Source organism: Diceros bicornis, chromosome 32, assembly GCF_020826845.1.
Source record: "Diceros bicornis minor isolate mBicDic1 chromosome 32, mDicBic1.mat.cur, whole genome shotgun sequence".
Taxonomy (NCBI): Eukaryota; Metazoa; Chordata; class Mammalia; order Perissodactyla; family Rhinocerotidae; genus Diceros; species Diceros bicornis.
In genome coordinates, this window is record NC_080771.1 from 3,383,206 (window position 1) to 3,404,151 (window position 20,946).

A 20,946-nucleotide genomic window follows, 5' to 3' on the forward strand; every position below is an offset into this window, starting at 1 on the left:
TCTACCCATCCGTCTCTTCATCCATCTGTCTACCCATCCATCCATCTGTCTATCCACCCATCCATCCATCTACCTATCCGTCTCTTCATCCATCTGTCTACCCATCCATCCGTCTATCCATCCATCCATCCACCCATCCGTCTCTTCATCCATCTGTCTACCCATCCATCCATCTGTCTACCCATCCATCCATCCGTCTACCCATCCATCCATCCGTCTACCCATCCATCCATCCGTCTACCCATCCATCCATCTACACACACACACCCATCCCCCCACCATTTCATCTACCATGCAGCTACTCTCTCATCTATTTACCCCCCTAAGAACCACGTGGCCAAGCAGAGGACACTGTGCCCACCAACTCTGGTGCTCAGGGGTGAGTGAGGAGTTCCTCATTTGCCCTAGGCACACAAGGCCCCAGGTGATCCTACAGCTGGCTTCTACACACAGGGAGCTATTATCAGCTGCCTTTGGTGGGTAGAGGCAGAAAAATGGAGATCATAAGAAGCTTCAAAGCTTCTTGAAGACCAGTTCCAAAAGGTGGAGCTCACTCTCAACAACTAAGCCTGGGTGGTCGTGAAACCAGCCCACTGTGCACAGAGGTGGTGTTGCCCAAGTGGAGGAGGGGCTGTGGCTGTGGGTTTTTATGAAGGAGGAGGGGTGGTATTGGGATTCAAAATATCCAAGCTTTTTGAAGACCACTTCGACTCCTGGGATGATGGGGCCTCCCTCAACCTCTGGAGAAGGACTTCGGACGTCTTGGCTGAGCACTCATGCCCAACCCTCCACTATGCAGGCAAGATGAACCACCAGGGGGCTCAGCTGTCTCAGCTCTCACCTTGGCTCCACCCACACCTGCAGTGGCCTAAAGGGCCTGATCTCACCTCCAGGCCTTTGCCTCCACTGTTTTCTCCACCTGGAATATTGTCCCCATCCTTGAGGACTCAGTTCAAATGTCACCTCTTCTGAGAAGCCTTCTCTTCCCACCCCAGAGTGAGTTCAGGGCCTCCCCAGGCCCCTGAGCTTATGCTGAAAGCATCTAGTTAATAGCACGTGGTTCTCTTATGGCGAATTGACTTGTTTGCCCGCCCCCACCCCCACTGCACTGTGAGCACACAGGGGGCCAGGACGTGTTCTGGTCCCATGGCCGGCAAAGACAAGTGCTTAGGAAGCATTCGTTGAACAAATGAGCAAAGTTGCAAAATAACATGTGCAAAGCACTCTATTAGGGCAGAAGGGACAAAGCGAGCCAAAGGTGACTCAGCTATCCTGGGTCCTCACCACCCAGCACAGGGCCTGGCCCAGAGGGAGGGCCTAATAGTTATTTAACTTTTATTGTGATTGTCATTGTCCGGCCTCACAACAGGCAGAGGAGACGTTCAGGCCAGGAGAGACTGCAGGGACTGAGGTCTTCTGGGGGGATGCTGTCCCAAACCCCCATCTCAGCTCAACTCCAGGTCCGTGCTCCTGGAGAAGAATGACCTTGGGTTTCTCCACTGTCAAAATCATTCCTGCCCTCTCACATGTGTCCCCCACCCACTCTCCCTGGCAAGTATAAGAGCCCCTTGAATGAATGAATGAATGAATGAATGAACAGTAAATGCAAGAATGAAGCACACCCCAGGAAGCTCCATGCCAAGGAAGCCAGGGCAGGCCTGATGGATGAGGAAGGCCATGCTCCCCTCCATGGTTCTGCTTGGGTGGAAGCATGGCTGGTCCAGATCAGTGCGGGGACAGTCCATGATCAAAGTGATTTTGGTGGTTCCTCCTGAGGGCAGGTGAATGCAGTTGGCTCACTGTGCTTGGAAAATAAATCACAGGTGCCTGGGCAGGACGAGAGGCTGCCCCTAAATGTCCTTCTGCCATATGGGCATCCTCGGTGGCACAAGAGGACTGCCAGCTAACTGGGCCCTGCCTGGTGGGGAACAGGCGCCAGGGATTCCCCAGGGAGGGGTCAAAGGAACTGTTGGCCAGAAGATCCTGGGTGTCCACACACACACACACACACACACACACACACACACACAGCCTGCAAGCACAGGCATGGACCCACACGAGGACATATACACAGACGTGTGAGCATACACACGTACACTCTCTTACCCCAACTCACCAACACACAAGACCCAAGACCCTCATGGGCACACCCATAACCCCCCAGCAACCTGCTCCCTGTAACACAGACACACGGGTGCAACACACTCAGAGAAGTGGAGACCCCCTCTGGACCACAGGTTTACACTGGCTGACACACCCAACCTCAACCCCAGAGATGGCTCCCCCCTCTCTCACTGGAACCCTGATGGCCTCACCCCTCACCCTTCACTCCTGAATGTGCCCACAGATGCACCAGCAGCTCTGACACAAGTGCATGCGCAGACCCACCCGGTACACACCCTCATGTACACAATGTAGACGCATAGTGTACACACGTGCACTCACACGCAGGCACACACACTCTCACACACACAGGTTCACCAGCACCAGCACTCACTAAGGCATGTATATACCCAGAGGCCCCTCACAAAGATGGCCCTTCTGGCCTTGCACACGAGGCCAGGGGTGCCCAAGGTCCAGAGCAGCGGGGCACCCGGCTGGGGCCGTCCAGTCCTCTGTCTTGGTGGGACACGAGGACGAGGAGAAGCAGGTGAAGACTCTCTCACTCCGTCTCCCTCCTGCAGCAACCCTGGCCGGCCCCCAGTCCTCACCCCAACACCTCCTCTGGGTCTGTCTTTCCTTCTCTAGCCCCCAGAGACCCCCTCGTCCTCTGAAGCTTCAGGCACCGCTAGGAGACGTAATTACAGAAAGACAGAACTTGGCATTCAGAGCGTCTCCTCTGCCATAAGCCCCTTCCCCGGGGCCCTGCCGGGAGACCAAAGCTGAGCCCCAGGGCCTGCGGCCAGGGTGGCCTGCCCTAGCGTGGCCCCAGCGACCTCCGAGAGGGGCCCAGGCAGAAAGGGCACACACTTGAGAGGGGTGGAGGCAGGAGAGGAGAAGGGAAAGAGAGAGGGGGAAGACAGCCAGAGCTACCGCATTTCCATGACCGTGATCACAGCTCACACCTAGCGAGCACCTACTGTGTGCAGGCACTGTTTATTCTGAGCACTCACAATCCCTCTGCAAGCTCCACTTTAGGGATGGAAACAGTGGAGTTTCCAGAGATTAAACCACTTGGCCCAAGCCCCACGCTGCTGAGCAGGGGAACTGGGATCCGATGCCAGACAGGCTCCCTCCAGAGCCCACTGTCTGAGCAGCCATCCTCAGCTCCCTGCCCCAGACCGCCCTGGACAGTCCTGGTCTAGGTGACAGGAAGCCCATGTGACCTGGAAAAGGCCTCTCACGTGGATGTCTGTTTACCCTGCTGTAAGATGGGTGTGAGCGCCCCCAGTCTGCCCCACCTGCGCCGTGAGGATCTGGCGAGTGGATGGAGGGCTGGGGGCTGCCCACCCTGGCCTGGAGTTGGGGAGATGCTGTTATTACACATAAACAGAGGGGGAGGTAGAAACCTCAACGCTTCACGCTCCAGGCGACAGCAGCCTCAGCCCCATGGGAACCCAGTCCTCCGAGAGCTGGTTGCTATGGATACACTCCGGAGGGGCCCAGCCTGCCAGCCCCCAAGCTCCTGCACAGCCCCCAGAGTCTGCTCTTACATGTGTGAGTCCTGGGGGAGGGAGAGGTGGGCTAACAGACAGCTGGGCCCCTGCCCCCAGGCGTGCCCAGGCAGGGGGCAAGGCCCCAGAGGCTGTGCCTCCGCTGGGGAGGTCCCCGGGCTTTGTCTAGCTCCTCTCCGCAAACGGTCCATCTGCCCAGGCCTCTAGATGTGATTGTCAGCTCCCTTCCTCTCTCACAAGGCCTGGGACAGGGAGAGGAAGGCCTGTCGGGCTCCCAGAAAACAAGCCCCTTGAGTATGAATCCATGCGCTGCCACCCACAGCTGTGCATCCTCGGGTATATGGCTCCATCTTTCTGAGCCTGGATCCCCTCTTTACCAAAACAGAGGTCATGGCAAGGCTCCCAGGTTGCTGCCATGGAAATAACATAAGAGCCTGTGCCCACACAGTAGGGGCTTTATGAAGTGGCACTTGGTGCAGGATCCAGGGCAGAGACGGGGGAGGAGGCTCCAACAGGCCCAAGGCTCTGCAGGCCCCAGAAGCAGCCCCGTGGCCGCCAGGAACCCCGCACACTGGGAGGCAGTGCTGAAAAAAGCAGGGATGGGGCTGGGGTGCCCCTGAGAGGAGGGCGTGCAGGGGCCCAGCCCTGCCACACTGTCCTACTGCCTGAGCGTGGGGGATGACCGCCCTGGACCCCACCCCAGCCGGCCTCTCCCCTCCTGCAACCAGGACGGGCTGCAGAGGTGCTGGGTCGAGGGCTGGCCAAGAACTCGGCTGGGACACCACACACTTCCTGGGTTCAAATCCCTTCTCTGCCTCTTGACAGTGGGGGGGCTCGCGGCAAAGCACCTAATGGTTCTGCGCATCTGTGTCCTTGTCTGTAGAGTGACTGTTGTAAGCATGGAACAGATATTAAGTGCTTGGCACACCCTTACCCCTTGGTAACTGTGAGCTGTGACTATAAATGCGAAAAATATCAAATGATGTTTACCATGTGCCCAGCACTTCCTTTACACACTGAAGCCTCTGCACAAAATGCTGAGGTCAGCAGGGAAAATGGTCACAATATTTAACTACTGATGAGGAAGGCACCGAGCAGTCAGAGCAGACGCTGGTTGAAGAACCAGAATGGCCCCCCGTGCCCCCCAGTGCTGTCAGCTTTAGAGACAGACACGTTGCTACCGCTATGGCTGCTGTTATTACTACTGCCCTCTGGCTTTGCAGGTGAGGACCGAGGCCAGAGAGGTCAAATCACAGGTGGGATCTCGAAGAGGGAGGTTTTAACCCAGCCCATCTGACTCCAGGGCCCAACCACTCCCCCAGTCCACCCACAGTGGCCAGCTAGCAAGCTGAGGCTGAGGGGGACAGAGTTGGGCAGCAGTGACCAGCGCCTGTGCTCAGGGCCCCGGGTGGGTGTCCTGTTGGACCCTTGCCTAGAGGCCTAGCTCGGTGTAAAGGCCCTGAGAGGGCGGGGTGTACCGCCCCTAAACAGAGCTCTCTGCTCCAGAAGGATCTTTGAGTAGAGCCCCCAGGCCCCAGCCAGCCCCACGGCTGTCCTCGTTCAGGCGTTTCTCTCTGCAGCCAGGTGATCCCGGACAGGCTCCCCGGCTCACTGGGCCTCAGTGGGGCGCCGAGCCAGGATTCTCCCTTCACTTTCTCCAGCCCTACTTCTCTCTCATTCTCTCTCTCTCCCCTTCAGAATCTCAGTCCCAGGCTCCAGTTCTGATCCTGTAGTGAAACTCCCTCAGCAAACATCCCCGCCTTCCAGCAGGCACCTGCGGCAGGTGCCTTTCCCCAAATCCTGCCTCCTGCCAGTGGCGCCAGCAGCGGCCCTCGAGGGAAAGACACTCCTGAGACCCACCTGGCATCTCCTCAGTCTGGAAACAGACAACACAGACTCAGTGGGCAGCCCCGGGCCCATTCTCTCTGACACCCGAGGGCCACGCAGGCTCCAGGCCCACCACTGGGTGCCCCTCGGCCATTGTACCCAGGGCCTGCATGGACCCTCGGGTAGCCCAGACTTCCTGCCTCATGGAAACCCACTGGTTATGGGCCTGGGGCTCCCCCTGGTCTGAGAGCCCCCACAGTAGGGGCCATTTCTGATTTTCTTTGGCTGCCAGGCACCCCCAAACATAACAGGTGCTCGGGACAAATTTGATGAATGAATGAATCAATTAATCAATCATTAATGATAACATAATTGGAACCATTCCTAGGACCTTCCATGCATCAGCAACTGCACTGAGTATAATGATGCTGTTGATGATGATAATATCAGCTGGTGATATTATCGCCAGCACGATCGAGCCCTAAGCGCCAGATTAAGCCCTTCACATGTATTAGATAGATAGATAATCAAGAGAATCCCGAATCTAAAGCCCAGAGACCAAAGTGACCTGCCCAAGGAGGCTCAGCAAGCAAGTGAATACTCCCACCTCAGACCAACAGCAATGACACCATCACTCACGGAGCACTCGCCATGTGCCGGCCACTGTTCCGGGCCCTGTACACATATCATGCCACGGGCCCCTCACGACAAGTCTATGAAGTCGAGACAATTATGATTCCCCTTCCACAGATGAGCACTGGACAAATGAAGCCCAGAGAGGTAAATAAATGTCTGCCACGTCACACAGCTGGAAGGGAAGTGGCAATACTGGGTTCAAACTCCGAGTCCACTGCAGAGCGGATGTGCTTGCCGGCTGCACGGCAGCTGCTTCTCTGGGCTCCTCAGGGGAACACCACCAGGAAACACAGAGCTCAGTGTGGGTGCTCCCGTGGGCTCAGCGTGGCCCAAGGAGCCGCGGCAGCCTGCACTTACCCGGGGCACTGGCGACGTCTGGGTGCCTTTCCGGGGCCCACTGGTCTCTGGCGTGAGGTCGCGGTGGTCCACCTGCATGTGGCTCTCCAGGTCCTCGGCGCTCTCGAACTTGACGCTGCACTCGGGGCAGCGGAGGCCGGTGCAGGGCCGCTCGGCGGGCTCGGGCGGGGCCAGGCCACCCAGCTGTCCGTTGGCGCTGCGGGCCATGCAGCCAGCACAGAGGCCGTAGGGGAGCCCGTTGACGTCAAGCTTCACCAGGTCCTGCTTGCTGCGGAACTCCTTGAGGCATAGCGCACACTTGTAGAGCTTCTGCAGCCCCTGGCCGTTGGGGGAGGACGCAGCCGAGCTGCCCGCCAGCTTCTGCATGTGGAAGGTGCCGTGGATCTTGAGCTCGAGCGTGGAGGTGACCGTCTGCATGCAGACCACACAGCGGAAGCCCGTGAGCGAGTTGCGCAGGTCGGGGTGCATCTGGCAGTGCTCGATGAACTCCTCCTCGCTCTGCAGGGGCATCTTGCAGATGCGACAGGTGCCCGTGTCCAGGCTCTTGCTGTGGGTCACCTTGTGCTCGGTGAGCGTCAGCAGCGAGGGAAAGCGCTCGCCGCAGATGGGGCACATGTAGTGCTTGGCGGGGCCCCGGTGCGTCTGCAGGTGCTCCCGGAGCCCGTTCTCCGAGAAGAAAGTCCGCGAGCACACGTTGCACTTGTGGCTCCCCTTGATGAACTCGGCCTTCTTGCGCGAGCCGTCGTCCTCGCCGGGCCGGATGTTGTGGTCACGCAGCCGGTGGTTCTGCAGCAGCACCTCCATGGTGTAGGCCGCCCCGCAGATGTCGCAGCCGTACATGGGCTCCGACGCGTCCACGTCGTCCTCGCTGGCCTCGTGGCTGTTGGGCGCCTCGGGGTTCTTCAGCAGCATGCCCGGCAGGTCAGGAGGCTCAGCCTTCTTGGCGGCGGCGGGGGGCACCCCGTTGGCCGTGCCGTTCTCGGTGGCAGCGTCAAACACACAGTGCTTCTCCCGCAGGTGCTTCTCCAGCAGGATGATGGCGTGGAAGGCCTTGCTGCAGAACTTGCAGTTGTACTTCTTGCTGTGCGTGGTGATGTGGCACTGCAGCTCCACCTCGGTGCTGAAGGTCTCCCCGCAGAAGATGCACTTGTGCGCCCTGGCCGGGTTGCCCAGATGGCTGTGTTTGACGTGCACCTGCAGGTCGGCCTCCTTGCGGAAGTCCCAGTTGCAGGCCGTGCAGCGGTACATCTTCTTCTCGTTGCTGTGCTTCACAGCCAGGTGCACCTGGATGGACACCTTGGAGTCGAAGACCTCCTGGCACAGGGTGCAGTGGTACAGCACGAAGGTGTGCATGTCCAGCAGGTGCTTCTGCAGGTCGTCCACCGAGGAGAACTGCTTGTCGCAGCTCTCGCACACATAGTGGGTGGACGTGGTCATGTAATGCACCGTGAGGTGCTGCAGGAGGGCCTCCTGGGAGCCGAAGTCCTCTTTGCACTGGGGGCACGCCTGCTTCCGCAGCAGCAGCTCCAGGTGCAGCTTCAGGTGGGTCTGGAAGCTCTCGAAGTTGGAGAACTTGAGGTCGCACTGATTACAGGGATACTCGCCATTGGAGATGGAGTTGGCGCTCGCCGAGAGCCGCTGCCGCTTTGGGGACGACACCTCCACGTCGGACGAGACCGGGCTCTGCTCTGCCTTGGACTTCTTGCTGTGGGCCAGCGGAATGTTCTTGTGGTTCTCCTTGATGTGCTTGGTGAGCTTCAGGATGGAGCCGAAGATGGGTGAGTTGGTGCAGTAGGGGCAGGAGTAGACCTCCATGAAGGACTGCGTGGGTTGCATGACCGGAGACTCCAGCTTGGCGCTGCCGACGCTGCAGTGAGCCTGCTGGATGTGCTCCGTGAGGGAGGACTCGGTCAGGAAGCCCATGGAGCACTGGTTGCAGAAGAAGGCGTTGTTGCCGTCCGGCGGGTTGGCGTTGGGGCCACAGTGGGAGATGCGGATGTGCTCCTGCAGGCTATTGATGTCGGCGAACATCTCGGGGCAGTAGTTGCAGTGGAAAGCAGAGATGTTGCCAAACTGCATCACGGGGTAAGCGTGGTTCTTGTGCAGCTTCCGGACGTGCTCGTTGAGGTTATAGAGGGTGGGCATGGAGTCCAGGCAGATCTGACACGTGTGGCTCTGCTGTGGCTTGTCCGCGTGGATGGTCTTCAGGTGGATCTCCAGCACGGCCAGACTGTTAAAGTCCCGCTTGGAACAATAGGGGCAGCTGTAGACCACCTTGGACCAGCCCTGCCCGTCATCCCGCATCTTCTTCTGGCCTCGCAGCGGCTTCAAGGTGGAGTCTGGGGTGGAGCCACGCTCCACGGAGGCACTGGAGTCTGGCGTGGCACTGCTCATGGAGGCCACGCTGCCCAGCACGGGGTCGGGGCTGACGCTGTGGTTGCTGGAGTCGGGCTGCCGGTGGCTGTCCAGGTGGCAGTAGACGCCCTCCACCGAGGAGAACTGCTCAGGACACATGGGGCACTTGTGTTTCTGGTTGGCGTGGGCTTGATGGATGTGGGCAAGCAGCGCGTTCTCGTCGACAAAGACCTCGGGGCAGTGGATGCACTGCAGGTCGGCCTTCTCGGAGAGCTGGGGGTGGCGGGTGAGCACGTGCTTCTCCAGCTCCTCGGTCTGGCTGAAGGTGTCCTCACAGTAGTCGCACATGAAGTCGTCCTTCTTCGCCTCCTTCTCCGACTTGGCCAGATGCTCCTTGTTCTTCTTGTGGGCCTGCATGTGGCTCTGCAGCGAGCTGGTGGAGGAGAAGCCGCGCTTGCACACGGTGCACTTGAAGGGCTTGCTGGAGCTGTGGGTCTTCAGGTGGATCTTGAGGTGGTCGCTGCGGGAGAAGGCCGCCTCGCACTCGTGACAGTGGTACTTCTTGTCCCCCGTGTGCAGCTTGATGTGTCGGTCTCGGCTCCTCTTGTGCTTGAAGAGGCGGCTGCAGTAGGTACACTTGAAGGGCAGCTTGTCGCTGTGGATCTGCTCGTGCCTCTTCAAGTAGCTCAGGCGGATGAAGGACTTGTCGCAGAACTGGCAAGGGTACGGCAGGCCCGTGCCCCCTTCCTCCTCGCCCAGGCCGAGGTCACACCCATCTCCGATCATCTGCGTGGGTGACGCAACATCCTTGCTGGAGGGAGACGAGGCCACCCAGGAGAGCTGTGGGTCGTCGTCACCATCTGCAGGGGGAAGGCAGAGAGGAGATTAGAGGCAATTCCCAGGGCCACCAAGAAACAAGGGCAGAGCCAGCTTCTCGACAGCTCGCGGGCTGAGGCTGTGCAGCTGGCCAACTGCTGCGGGGGAGTCGGCGGAGGGGGCCGGAAGCGAGTGGACACGAGGGCCTTCCCGTCTGCAGAGGGGATGGCAGAGGGACAGCAGGATACAGAGAGGACGTGCCTTTCCCCTCAGCAACACCTGCTTGGGCCTCGCTGGACACAGTAGCCCCCACGGGAGGTGAGGTCTCGGCCACTTCCCCGATGCGGGGTTGGGGGGCAGCCTGGACAAAGTCACCGGAAATGACCTCACGGACCATCAGTCCCACAGGCCAAAAGTCCCATCACCTGATCAAGACCTGGGGGCTGACTCCCTCTCCAACCCCTAGTCCTGACGGGAGAGCCCACCGGTCCTCAGGGGCACAGGAAAAACTTGGCAAGAAAATAAAATGCACTTTAATGAATTCGGCCGTACCACATTCTTTGGCGATGGGGGCACTGACGAAGCTGAAACAGCTCCTTCAGGCAGCAGACAGACCCAGGAGGAGGAAGTCAGGCACAGGGCATCAGACCCAGAGCACAAATAGGAGAAGGGTCTGTGGGGCTCCCAGCCCAAACCATCCGAAGGGGGCTGTTTTCTTTGTTCCCCTTCCACCCCTGGATTTGCCCCAAGTCCACCCAGGACCCCGGGAGATGGTGCACTGATTAGAGGATGGACCGGGACCCAGATGGCCACAGAGCTCAGAGCCTAGCGGGCCTTAAATCCACCGTGGCAGACAGAGGCAGGCTCTCCTCACACAGACACCCGGCGAGGCCTGCCCTCCCCAGGGATGGGGGCTGCCTCCCGCCTTCACTGGCCTGTCCAGCCTCAGAGGAAAACCAAACATACTAGGGGCTGGCCGCTTATGAAAAAACAAAGGCACACAGGACGCAGCAAATGAAACCTGTGAAGTTCCCTGAGACATGGCGGGGGCAGAACCAGGCCAGCCAGGGCAGAGCGAGTTCCTCGGCTCAAGTTTCTCGTTGGGTGGATTTAAAACTTAATAATGAATGAAACAGACTGCAGGCTGCTACGGGCAGGGGAGAGGGAAAGAAAAGCTCAGAATGGGTTGCTCTGACCTTGCTCTCGTAACCCCGAGGAAAGAAACCGCTGCCCGCGCAGCTCCGGCCCCCAGCCAGCCCAGCGTAGCCATCAGAGAAAGCCTCGTAGACCAGAGGCAGCCCAGGGCCTCTGCAAGGGAAGGGCAGGGAGCACATCCCCAGGCATGGGCAGGCACCGACACACACACCTGCACACATAAACACACACTCACCCATATGTTCACACACACCCAGCTCACACACACATCACCCCCACTACTCACACACAGACACAAACACACACCTCCCCACAGTCGCACACACCACCACCTACAGTCACATCCTCTCACACGCACACACATCCATTCACACACTATCATTCCCACTATCGCTCACATGCAAACTTAAACATACACTAACACTCACACATGCCATCACGCTCACCACACTCGCAGAGGCATGGCACAGACCCTGGGGGTCCTGCACCCCCAGGCTCTCACAGCTGCCTCTGCTGTGCCAGGCCAACCCCAAGACTTTAAGAGATAGCAAGCCCGGCTGGAGGGTCTTGAGGGGTCCCTCAGAGCTGGCTCTGAGCCTGCACCTAGGGCCCACCGGCCATCCCAGTGCCCACCCAGGCCCCGGCTCTGACCATGTGAAGATCTGCCTGACCCCAGCTGGCACCGCTTGGCAAAGCTGTGCCTGGAAGGATGCTGCTCTCCAAAGCTCCCAGCCCTGAGGCCTGCATCTTCTGGCAGCCTCCCCACCTCCGAACCCCTCTCAACAGCCCCCCAGAACACCCTCCCGGAGCGAGGGCACCTGCTCCCCTGGGGGCCTCACATTACAGGCCCTTCGGATGGGAAGGAAGGGCGCAGCCGCTGCCAGCTCCTCGGATTAGATGTGGCAGGAGGCACCCCAGCCCCTGCCTGGTAATCCCCAGCTCTGGCCAGCTGGGCTCCGCGGGGCACAGACAAAGGGACCCAAGGGAGGAGACGGCTGAAGCTGGGGCAGCTGGGGACCTGCTCGGCCCCCGCCCCCTGGCCAGGCTCAACTGGCTTCTTATTATTTTGAAGTCTTAGCTCAGACTCACTCAAGCGGCTACAAAGGCCTTCCTGTGTGCCCGGAGCTCTGCTTAGCGCTTTCTCACAACCACCAGGGAGGCGGGCCCCTCCCACTGCACAGACGGGGAAACTGAGGCACAGCCACAGTGACTTTCCCAAGGAAATACAGCACCAGGACTGTCCACAGTCAGGCCCCTTGACCAGCGCCTGGACGAGCTTCCACAGGTCAGTTGAACAAGACCACACCTGCATGGGTGAGAAAGGGAGAGGGAACCCACGTGTCCAGCCTCCAGTGCAGTCACGGTCTGGATCTCCTTTGAGCCATCCCTGAAAGGGACGGCGGGGACCACCCTACTGTCTACACTTCAGGGAGGGGCCCAGGGAGGCCAGAGACGTGCAGGAGCTCACAGGGCTGAGGAGCAGAGGGCACGGCTTGAACCAGGTCAGTTCGCGAGTGAGTGAGACAGGAAGACACCTTGTCCGGAAGACCAAGCCTGGACACGTCTTTCTGCCCGAGTTCACTGGCTCCCAAGCCTTGCGTGCCGCCCGAGTAGGAGAGCAGACACCTGCACTCATAACCCTGCTCCTCTGCTTTCTCGCCCACCCCGTGAGCATTTCTCTTAACCTCTCAGACTCAGTTTACATGTCTGAAAAAAGGAAACCACTCACTGTGAGTAGATGAGAAAAATTAATGCGAAAAAGCATTATTATTCCATTTACGTAAAATGTCCAGACAAGGCACATCTGTAGAGACAGGGAGCAGATGAGTGGTTGCCTGAGGCTGGAGGAAGGAGCAGGGATGGACTGCAAATGGGCAAGAGGCAGGCTTCTGAGACCACGGAAATGCTCTAAAACTGGATGGTGAGGAGGGCTGCACAGCTCCGCAAGTGTACTAGAAGCCATCGAATTGCTCGCTTAAGACAAGTCAGGTTTATGGTATGCAAATTATACTTCAATAAAGCTGTTAAACAAAACACTATTTGGCCAATAATAATAATTAGGACTAATTATTACCACTGGTGCTAATAACATCAGCAGCTCCACGTACTGAGCACGCCCCAAGTGCCAGCACTGTGCCAAGGGCTCCTGTTACCACAATTAACTTCTTTTCATCCTCACAACCATCAATAACATCCCATTTTTGAGCTGTGAAAGCTGAGGCTTGGAGAGGTGAATAACTCGCCCTCGGTCACATGCCAGATGCCCAGAGGTGTTCGGCCAGAGCACCTCGTGTCCCAGCGGTGCAGGACTCTCCTACCCTGGTCCCAGCTTTGAGGAGGAGAATCTTAACCTGCGGGTGCCACGGTCCCCAAGGGGCATTGTGGGACAGCCTGTTCAGCTTTTCTTTTCTGCAAACAAGTTTCAAAACTAAAGGAAAGCGCATTATTCGGGGAGCGACACACTGAGCAACTACTGAGATTATAGTCATCCGAACCGAAATGAACATAAGGCTCCTTCAACAGAAAAGGCCCAATCAGGGGAAACAGGCATGTGGACACACTACGTCCCAAATGCACAGGCCCCATTTAAAGCTTTTATGCTAACAACATTTAACCTTAACCTTGGCGGCTGCTGTCCCGCCCCCTCAAATGCATTTGCTTTGTGGGCACTTAGCCTACTGCTCCAGGAGCGGGCTGGGGAGACAAGGCAGAGCCAGAGCACTCAGGATGTGGGTGCAGGGTGTCGGAAGAGGAAGATGGTCTCTTTTCTTACAGCAGTAACGCTCCCCTCACGCTGTGAGACACCACACACGCGCCGCTGTGACAGCCCACACCCTCTGCAGATGTGCAGAAAGGGAAGGAGTGCAGAAACGGGGCAAAGGCAATCTTAAAGTCCCCTTCAACTTGAACATTCCAGAACTCATGGAGAAGGCAGGTTCAAGGAAAGTCCAGCTCAACCAGCCACCTTTTGATTTCCAAATACATGCTTATATAGATTTTACTATATGCCAAGCATTCTTCTAAGAGCTCTCCATGTGTTAACTCATTCAACCCTTTCAAAAGCCCAACGAGATAGGTACTATTATTATTATTTCCATTTACAGGTGAGAAAACTGAGGCACAGAGAGGCTGAGTAACTTGCCCAGTGCCACACAGCAAGCAGGCAGTAGAGCCAGGATTCCACCCCAGTTAGTCTGGCTCTGAGTCGGTGCTTTCCCTCACAATTTTACACCACTTCTGTCCTCTGGGAGGGGGCGCTGTCACACGAGAAGATCAAGTGGGAAACACTGACTAACCCCCTCCCCCTGGAATGAGTACAATAAATATAACGAAATGAGGAGAAAAATCACTTTCAAAAATGGAGATTAAAGTCATTTAAAAATGACTAATCCTGCAAAAAGGACTGGTAGGAAATGGGTTATATGAGGCTTTTGCTGTCTGCTGCAGGAAGAGAACCAAAACAAGCATAAAAGAGGGGAGAAATTTCGATAAAAATTCAATTAACCAGAAAAAAGAACATGAACTGGGCTTCAGAAGACATCATAGGCAGGAGCAGGGCAGATCCCAGGTTTGCGTGGCCACAGGTGGGGAATGCAGCAGCCTGATGCTGCAGCGTCCCGACACAACCTCAGACACACTTTGTCTGGGAGGAGCAGAGTGGCCGCCACCCAGATGGCTGGAGCCTCAGCTCCACGGCTCCCCTGTTACAGAGAATCACGGTCGGGCTGCTGAGGAAGCCTGGACAGAGGAGGGAGAGGGGCTGGCCCATAGGCCCCCAGAAGTAAACCAGAAGGGGACCTTCCTGCAGTAAGAGGCACAGGCTGAGGAGGAAGTGAGCCCCCCGTCACCGAAGCTATGCAAGAGGAATAAACAGCTCTTGAAGGAACACTGGGAGGGTTCTCCGCAGCGCATGGGAAGGTGAAGAGTGATGCCCAGGCAGCTCCAGGCTTCTAGGACATCCCTGGGCTGGGTAGCTCCATTCAAGTGAATGAAATTGACCAGCTACTCCAGACCATGAAAGAAGGCTGACTCAGAGCAAGCAAGGCGGGTGTGGAGATGTGCTAGGGGCATAGGAAAGAGCGCAGGACAGAGAGTCCACCAGGAGACCTGGGCCTCGGCTGCCTCTGCTGTCATATGGAAGGTGAAACCTTGGTCTCCAGGGTCCCTTCCAGATGAACACGTGCCGCATAATGATGTTTCAGTCAACGATGGACTGCATATACGATGGTGGTTCCATAAGGTTAGTACCACACAGCCTAGGTGTGTAGTAGGCTGTACCATCTAGGTTTGTGTAAGTACACTCGATGAAGTTCGCGTAACGATGAAATCGCCCAACGGTGCATTTCTCAGAACGTATCCCGTCTTTAAGCAACACACGACAGTATAAAGGTCATTTCATACAATGTTCCAACCATCCAGACTGTCTTCGTGATAGCCACAAAAGGCCTGACAGTTCTTCACAAAGCCCCAAAAGGTCTCCTTGCCACTCACCATTTTCTTGGGAAAATGAAAATTGCCAGGCAGACAAGTTCACCACAGGAGGAAGCTCTGCAGTGCTCCAGGTAGAGCCTCCCCTTTGCCCCATCAGGAGCTCCAGGAACTGGGATCACTGTGGCCACTCCCCAGCTTAGAGAAACAGGACTCCGGACTCAGGAACCACTTATGCCAATCCCGTATGATACAGAAGGTCCAGAGAGAAAAATGAACCTCCAGGGATGGTAAATTCGTAGTGGCTGCCTAGAGTACTGTGTTCAGAAGGATTCTAAGGCCATATCTGGGCTCGGAAGAAGTGAGTGCTGAAATCAATTGGTGATGTCGGCCACGAGCAGAGGAGTGTCCAAGTGGAATGTTCCAAGGGCACTGAGCAAATTGCAGGAAGGGTCTCCTGACTCCCAGTGCTAGAGAAGAAGCCTTTAACCATCAGGTTTCCTCCTCCAAGAAGGGAGCTGTCCATCCTCCCTGAAAGGGAGGCCTTGGGGCTGGGTCCCCAAGATCCATTGTTCAAGCAGAGTCAATAGGCCTTGGGGGCCGGCCCCGTGACTTAGCGGTTAAGTGCGCGCGCTCCACTGCTGGCGGCCCAGGTTCGGATCCCGGGCGCGCACCGACACACCGCTTCTCCGGCCACGCTGAGGCCACGTCCCACATACAGCAACCAGAAGGATGTGCAACTATGACATACAACTATCTACTGAGGCTTTGTGGGAAAAAAAGGAGGAGGATTGGCAATAGATGTTAGCTCAGAGCCGGTCTTCCTCAGCAAAAAAACAGGAGGATGAGCACGGATGTTAGCTCAGGGCTGATCTTCCTCACAAAAAAAAAAAAAAATAGGCCTTGGAAGATGCCATGGAGCTGTGCTGTGGTCTGGAGAGGGGTCTCTAGCCAGAGAGAAGTCAGCTCAACCCTGGCTGAGGATGAGGCCTGCCCAAAGGGGGCACAAAGCAGCCTGGGCACCCTGGGACTGCAGGTCAATGCTCCCCAGAGCCCAGGTGACCAGAGCTGTGGCACGTGAACATGCTCGGGGCACACGGCAGACTGCACCTCCCACAGAGGCAGCCAGAACCCAAACAGGTAGCTTCCCAGGCATGAAATGCCACAAATTCTGCTCAGGGGGGTATCTGGGCGTATTCCTGATCTCTTCTTGGGAAACCAAATGTTTACCCATCCATCTCTCTGCCCCCTGGAAGCCTATGCACTGGAGGGAATATGGATCTGGGAGGAGCCCTGGTCCCCAAAGGCAGCTGTTGCTGGGGGGGAGGGCGGGGAGGAGCCTTAGGGAAGTCACTTTCCCCTTCTGAGCCACTGCGTGTGTGACAGCGTGGACTGGGCAACCTCTGAGGCCCTTGCCTAGGGCTGCTTCCAGCAAACTGTGATGTCAGCGCCCCTGCAAGGCCCACGCTCCCCCCACAGCAAACCTCCAGGCCAGATGGGGGCCTGGTTCCATGGTATGAAGCCCAGGAGGAGACAGGGCCACCAGGCCAGAGCTCCCAGGCTGGGGGTACATCTCACTGTCTCAATGCCCACCAGGGACTCACCCCCCGGAGGCAGAATCCAGTCTCAAACTAGACCCGGGGGCGGGGTTGGGAGGGCGAGGAGGACACAGACAAGAAGGGGACAGAGATTCTGCCCCGTTCCTTGCCTCCCACCAGGTGCCAAAGCTGGCCATCCATCCCAGAATACACCTCAACTCAAGTATATCCACCTGTGTAGAATCAACATCGGCACAAGGGGGAGGGGAAGTTAACAGACCATCACTCATCTTATGTCATAGACGGGGAAACTGAGGCCACACAGCAAGAAGCAGACAGGTCCAGGACTAAACTCATAAAAACCACAGTAGTTACTGTTTATGGGACATCTTCTATAAGCCAGGTCCTTTGCCAGCAATTTGTCACTTGATTCCCAAAACACCACTGTGAGATAGGTGCTATTACCATCTCCCTCTTTATAACTGTGCAAACTGAAGCTCCAAGAAGGAGAGCAACTTCCTGGGCACACGGAGCTAGCAAGTAGCAGACATCCCTCTGCCCACTCACTAACCACTAGACTATACTGCCTCTCCAGGCCCTGAGCACCAGTTCACGGCCTGTCCCACTGCAGAGGCTGCTCCCTCTTTCTTGAGGCCGGCCACGCAGCAGCACAGTGCCAGGCCCTATGGCTTGAGGAGGTCCCACACTCTACCATCCCACCTGCTCCAAGGCAAAGTCATGTCCTACAGTGGGCAAAGTCAGCGGTGGATTACAGGCCAGGCCGGCTCTGAGGCCAGGCACCAATGAAGGTAGCTGGCCTCCCTTGATGGCCGCTAGAGCAGGCTGCTTAAATAGCCTGTGCAGAACCAAACTGAGAGGTTGTGTAGGCAGAACCATGACCACCTCTGCCCCAAGGATGTCCATATCCTAATCCCCAAAACCTATGATTATGTTACATTACATGGTAAAGGGGAATTAAGGTTACAGGTGGAATTAAGGTTGCTACTGAGCTGACCTTATGATGAAGAGATTATCCTGAATTACCTGGGTGGGCCAAATATAATCATAAGAGTCCTTAATGTGGAAGAGGGAGGTATCAGAGGAGGCCAGAGCGATGCGATTGCTGGTTCTGAAGATGGAAGGGGGCCACAAGCCAAGGAATGCAGGCAGCCTCTACACACCGGAAAACGATGGAAACAGATTCCCCCATAGAGCCTCCAGAAGGGAACTCAGCCCTGCTGGCACCAAGATTTTAGCCCAGTGAGACTGGTGTCAGACTTCTGACCTACAGAACGGTAAGATGATAATTTTCCTTTGTTTTAAGCCACTAAGTTCATGGTGATTTGTTACAGCAGCAAGAGGAAACCAACACAGATGCTGGTTCCAGGAGTGGGGTGCTGCTATGACAAAGACCTGAAGGTGTGGAAGTGGCTTTGGAATTGGGCTGTGGGCAGCGGCTAGAAGAATTTTCAGGAGTGTGATAGAAAAAGCCCACATTGCCTTACCAAGACTGCTCACAGAAATATGGATGTTAATGACTCTGCTGGTGAAGACTCAGAAAGAAGTAAGGAGTACAGTGGAGAAAACTGAAATCACCATAGAAAATTCCTAAACCATGACCAGGTGTTAAGAGAAACCTAGACGTTTAAGGCACTGACGGTGAGGCCTTAGAAGGAAATGAGGAACATGACACTGGAAACAGGAAGGGGTCCTTATGACAGACAGGCAGAAAGCTTAGTGGAATTGCGTCCCGTCCCACAGGTACGTGGCAAGCAGAACCCGTAATGCATAAAAATGGATATTCAGCTGAGATTTCCAAGCAAAATGTTGAAGGCATGGCCTGGTTTCTTCTTGCTGCTTCCAGTAGAGAGGAAAGAGATATATCAACAGAAGAACTGTTAAACAAAAAGGAACCAGGAATTGACAATTTTGGAAATTCTCAGCCCACCCAGGTTGCAAAAGACATTATAATTAAGAGATTCACTATCAGGAAAGCACGCTCTAGAGAAAAGGCTGAGGGTATAACTGTACATTTTGCTAATATCTCAGAAAAATCAAAAAGTCAGAGTATTCAGTGACACAGATCCCTAGATCAAACCCGAGAGCATCTGAGAAATTTGGGGGCATTGCCCTAGAGCCATCTCAGAGGAAGCCAAAAGCAGAGACAGAATTATAGAGGAATCTCTTGTCTAATGGAGTAGATCCCCATGACACACACAGGAGACCCACCAGGCTCTTGAAAACTTTATACCAGTAGAAACACTGCTTGGACCAAAAAGGACAGAGAAAGTACAAAATGAATGAAGCCTGTCAAACCTCCAAATTCTACAGGCAGGAAACAGGCTAACAAAGCTACTCAGCTGCAAACATTTTCCACACACACACACACACACACACACACACACTCACACACACACACAAAGATGCTCCAGAGGGCAAAACCTCAAGCCCAGAAGGCAAAGCCACACCCAGAGCGTAGAATTTTGAGCCCAGAGGGTGGGGCTGTGAGCCCAGAGCACAGAGCCGTGAGCCATAGATCATTATTGGACTGGGTTCAGACTCTGGTACTGTAAAACCACAGGCAAGTACATCCCCTCTTTGTGCCTTCATTTCCCCAACTCTTGAGAGAAGGGATGAGATGAATTGGTCTCTAAGAGCCTTGTCACTTTAAGAGTCTGTGATCAATTAGTGATGTCTGCCCTGGGTACAGGAATGAGGAATGGCAGGTGGTAGAAAATCCCAGTTTTCTGCTGTCTCCTAGCTTAGGTATATAAAACTCAGCACATATTTGTTGAGCCTGCTCTGTATGCCTGGTCCTCTGAGGGGTGCAGAAAGTACCTAGCATTCTTAGGTTTCTACGCTCCTGTCAACCTCTCTGTCAATTAGTCTCTGTCTAAAGTTCCAACTCTAAACCAATGCTTTGCCACTTCGAAGCACTTTGAAAGAAAAAACAAAAACCCCTTTCATCATGCAGTTGTCAGTCCTGCATCCAGATATGTGGGTTTCCTAAAGGGACAGACGAGGGTGTGGTGTAAAGGACAGAGGCCCAAGCCCTGAGAAGTGAGGAATCAACCCTGGGAAGGAAGGGGATGAGGAAGCTAGAGGGTCTTTCCTCAGAGGCAGGCCAAGGAGCCCCATGGAGGCTACCAGAAGCTGATATGGCTCCACCTGAAATCTTAAATTAGAATTATGCTATTAGCAAAAATAACAGCAGCTCATATTCACCCTCCTCTCCTCCAGGGAGCTCAGAGTACCTTTGCTGATATGATCTCATCATCCCCAGTGAGGCCGCAGCCAAGGAGAGTGGGGATCATTCTTTCAGTTTGGCAAGAAAAAATAGGCGGCTTCGGGGCTCGGGGGTCAGTGGGCAGCACGGGGGTGGGGACTGGCATGCAGAGGTCAGCAGCCCAAAGCTGAGAGGAGGGAGAAGGCATTCTTGCCCTTAGGGGCTGCTTCTCCAGCTGGCCCTAGTGGGCAAGGAGTGGAATCCCGTTCTCTGCCCTACCTCAAAGGGGCACCTGGCACACAGCCTCTGAGGGCCACAGACCTCCCAACAGAGCAAAGGCCATGGCCAGGCATGCCTTTCCCCAACTGGCTCTGGGGGCTGCTAAATGCCGCCTGACAGCAAATAGTCGCCACCAAGGCCCTTGATAAACCTTCCAGGGAGCCGAAACTGTCAGCGTCAGCTTAAAGAGACTCAGTCAATTGCAGGGAGACATCAGCCCCTGCGAGATAGCGGAGCCGTTGGTAAGAGTACGGGCTTGCTTAGATAGCTGCCACTCATTAGCGGTGTGACCGTGGGCAAGTTACTGCACCTCTCTGAGCCCTCATTTCCTCATCCATAGGATGGGGATAATAATTACGAAATGGGTAATGCATATACACTAAGCATTCAATAAATGTCGGCTAAAGAAAATGAAGGAGGTTACTAGTGTAACTTATACAACTATCAGTAATGGTAAATCCTCTCATCTACATGGCATTTAAAACTTTACACAGGGGCCGGCCCTGTGGCGTAGCGGTTAAGTGTGCGCGCTCCGCCACTGGCAGCCAAGGTAGGGATCCCGGGCGCGCACCGAGGCACCGCTTGGCAGGCCATGCTGTGGCAGCGTCCCATATAGAGTGGAGGAAGATGGGCACAGATGTAAGCCCAGGCCAGTCTTCCTCAGCAAAAAGAGGAGGATTGGCATGGACGTTAGCTCGGGGCTGATCTTCCTCAC

General features: G+C 55.8%; 1 protein-coding gene across 1 annotated transcript in view; it reads right to left on the minus strand.

Moving 5' to 3' along the window:
• Positions 1 to 20,946, minus strand: part of ZNF423 (zinc finger protein 423) — a 321,581-nt gene that overhangs the window by 128,695 nt on the left and 171,940 nt on the right. Inside the window, exon 4 of the mRNA XM_058527768.1 lies at positions 6,435 to 9,649. Within this exon, the coding sequence (XP_058383751.1) occupies positions 6,435 to 9,649 (3,215 nt within the window). The remainder of the gene's footprint in view (positions 1 to 6,434; positions 9,650 to 20,946) is intronic.